The 3,539-nt window shown below is 67.9% G+C and overlaps 1 protein-coding gene across 1 annotated transcript; it reads right to left on the reverse strand.

Annotated features, from left to right (window-relative positions):
• Positions 1-24: 24 nt before the first annotated feature.
• Positions 25-844, reverse strand: LOC112124886 (gap junction delta-2 protein-like; the record flags this gene model as incomplete). The annotated part of the gene is made up of 1 exon (XM_024223346.2): positions 25-844. A coding segment is annotated over one exon (820 nt), but the record flags the coding sequence as incomplete, so codon positions are not given.
• Between the last annotated feature and the right edge of the window lie 2,695 nt (positions 845-3,539).

The raw sequence follows: 3,539 nt of genomic DNA on the forward strand, positions 1-3,539 counted from the left end.
GGAGGCCCCGGCCGCCCCCGGGGCTCAGACGTAGGCGGACTCGCTGGACTGGGTCCGGCCCAGCGGCGGCACCTGGGCCAGGGCCGAGAGGTCCTTCTTGCGCACCTCGCAGACGGATTTGCGCCGCGCCTGCACGCCCCGGATGGCCGTCTTGATCTTGCGCCAGCCCAGGTGGTTGAGCTCGGCCAGGTTGAGCAGGACGCAGATCCCGCTGACGGCGAACATGAAGACCAGGAAGACGGTCTTCTCGGTGGGCCGGGAGACGTAGCACTCCACCTCCTTGACGCAGGGGTAGCGGTCGCACTCGAAGATGGCCGGCACGTTGAAGCCGTACAGGAAGTACTGTCCCGCCAGGAAGCCGATCTCCAGCGCGTTGCGGAAGACCACCTGGATGATGTAGAAGCGGGAGATGCCCTCCTGCCGCTTCACCTTGGCGCTCTTGGGCGGGCGCCGGGGGGTGCTGGGCAGCTCCTTGACCTCCAGGCAGTCGGGTTCCTCCTTGGCCGAGCCCTCGGGGTTGTGCACCAGGATCCCGTTGACGCTCCGCGCCTTCCGGGCGTCCTTCTCCAGCAGCGGGTAGAGGAAGGAGTAGCGCCGGTCCCGCTGCTTGGCCGACTGGTGGACGGAGTAGGTGATGAAGCAGAGGCTGGGCGTGCAGACCAGGATGATCTGGAAGACCCAGTAGCGGATGTGGGAGATGGGGAAGGCCTTGTCGTAGCAGGCCTGGTTGCAGCCCGGCTGCAGGGTGTTGCACATGAACATGGTCTGCTCGTCCTCGTACACCGTCTCGCCCACGATGGCCACGATCAGGATCCGGAAGATGACGACCACCGTCAGCAGAATCCTGCAGGGGGGAGAGAGGAGGGACCCAGCTGGGCGCGGCGAGGGGAGCAGGCCCCGCTCCGCTGGGAGCCCCGGGTGGCGGGGAGCTTGGGGCAGGCAGGACGCCTGGGTTCTCTCCCAGCTCTGGGAGGGTGTTTGATGTATTTGACCTTTTGCCCAGCTGCCGGAGCGGGGAGAAGGGCCAGCACCTCTCGGTCCCTGATTCTCGGTGGCAAATGCATCTGCTGCCCCTTTCCCTGGGGCCTTTCACTCCCAACCCTGCTTCCCTAAAATGCAGCTACCTCTGGGGCGGAGCGTCTCAGCTACCACACGGGGGGGCGTTCGCTCCATCGGGAAGACACAGCCCACCCCATGTGGGGATTTGAACCGGTGGAGCCAGAGCCACCCCATGCCCACCAGCAGGGGGGGGGGGGGTGTGTGCAGCGCACACAAACCCCACAGGGCAGAAACCAGCATCCTCCTGGCCTTAAGAGACTGGCCTTCCCCTTGGGCCAGGCGCTGCCCAGACCCTGGCCGAGATCAAGGCCCCGTTGCGCCGGGCGCTGCCCGGACCCCAGCCGAGATCGGGGCCCCCGTCATGCCGGGCATCGCAGACCCAGCAGGAGACAGTCCCTGCCCCAAACTGCTCACTGTCTGAGCAAAGGGCAGATCATTCTCCAACGTTACAGCTGGGGAAACTGAGGCCCAGAGAGATGCAGGGACGTGCCCAGGGAATCAGGGCAGAGCAGGGATTAGAGCCCGGAGTCCCAGGGCATTAACCCTGCGGCCGTGCCCGTCTGTGCCACTGACACGCTGCTTGGGCAGCCAGGAGAGCTGGTCCACCACATCCCTACCACCCCGGCTGCCTGGAATGAGAGCCGCACGCCTGTCGGGGCTCGATCCTCGCAGCCTCTGCTAGACCCGTACAGGCAGGGAAACTGAGTCAGGGATTTGCACAAGGCCACCCAGGAACGTAGTCACATAGCTGGGGAGAGAACCCAGGAGTCCTGGCTCCCAGCCCCCCTGCTCTAACCACTAGACCCCTGCCCCACAATACATTGCACCCAGGGACCCTTTAATGGAAGCTGATCAGGCAGATGACGGGCACAGGCTCACATGTGGCCCCCTCCCTCCCTGGAGCGAAAGGCCCAGGGCCTGCATCAGCCCAGCGCCCTCCCTGTCCCCAGCGGTTCTGGGCAACGGGCCCCCCCGGGCCCCTGCCAGATGCCATGCGCTGGGTTCTGCCCTGACTCAGGCTGGGGCCACCTGCAGCTCCCCACTCCCATCGGCCCCACACCTGCCCCCGTGGCCTGGCCCTGGGCCCAGTGGAGAGGAACTGAGCGCAGCGTTACCGGGCAGCAGGGCTGCGCCTGGTGCTGGGGTGGAGCGCGGGAGGCCTGGCTTCCGTTCCCAGCGCGGCCACAGACCCACCGAGTCACCTCAGGCGGCTCGCACAAGCTCCGTGCCTCGGTTTCCCCAGCTGTAAAATGGGTATAACAATCGCTCCTCGGTCTACCTGGGCGGGGAGCACTATGGGGCAGGGGGACGGGGTGTACGCCCCACACCGGCGCTGAGAGACATGAGGCGCAGTTGGGCAGGAGCCAGGTGGGGCCTGTATAAAGCCCAGGAGCTGGCAGCCGAAGCAGGCCGCAGGGAAGGCCCGGGCTCCCCTGCCAGCCGCTGGCGGAGTGGCACAGGTGGTGCCGCAATGGGCAGGCTGCGGGACTCTGATACCCCCCCAGGAAGGGGGAACCCCGGAGACAGCCGGCCAGAGGCCTGACTCACCAAGAGGAGGCTGCGGCTCCTGGAGCCAGGGGGCCGCGGGGCGGGACGGTCCCACAGCAGTGCTGCCTGATCAGAGCTAATCCCCAGAGCGGGCAGGAGGCAGCGTCACCTGCGGTGAGTGGACCCCGTGACAGGCAGGGACTGTCTCGGCCGGGGGTCTTTGTGGTGCGCCGGGGGCCCCCCTGGTCTCGGCTGGGGGTCTGTAAATGCACCTACAGCGCCCACCCAGACTGCCCCGCAAGCTGGGCTGACGGGTCTGTTGCAGCACATGCCAGGGGACCCCCGGGCTGCTCAGCCCCGCTCTGATCCGGCGGGCGCTTGTCCTGTCCTGAGGCCAAACCCGCCCGCCCGGCCGTGAGCATGAGGTGGGAACCGTAGGCTGAGGAGGGCGGCTGGGGTACGGGCCCTGGAGGCCCCACCCCACTGAGTCCCGTTCGGGAACCCCTCCGCATCCGAACCCTCCTGCTCACCACGGCCCCGATCCGGCCGAGGGGCCTTAAAACACTGTATGGGCCCAGCCCGGGTCCCCAGCCTGCCAACACGGTCCCGTGGCCCGGCCCCAGCCCCTCCGGGGTGACCGGAACAGGCAGCATGATGGTGACACGGGGGGGCAGCCCCTGCTGGGGAACGGCCCCCGCTGACGTGAGACAGGTGCCCCCAGGAATCTCACAGCCTGGAGTCAGCATCCCCCCGTCCGTCCATCCATCCTCCCCTTTCCCTCTCTCTCCTCCCGCCCTGAGCGCCCAGCTCCGCCCGCCCCCTCTGCCCCGTCCAGAGCCGCCCCCTCAGCCCCCCAGTGCAGCCTCCTCCCAGCCCCGCCACCTTGGTGGCTTTGTGCCAGGGCTGGAGCAGGGGGTTGCTCCCCCCTCCCGGGCAGCAGGGCCCCCCCGTGCCCTGTTGTCCCTGGCTGACCTCTGGGGTCAGGCTGCCGC

The sequence above is a fragment of the Terrapene carolina genome, unplaced genomic scaffold (genome assembly GCF_002925995.2).
Source record: "Terrapene carolina triunguis isolate 2854851 unplaced genomic scaffold, T_m_triunguis-2.0 Scaffold21582, whole genome shotgun sequence".
In the NCBI taxonomy this organism is placed as follows: Eukaryota; Metazoa; Chordata; order Testudines; family Emydidae; genus Terrapene; species Terrapene triunguis.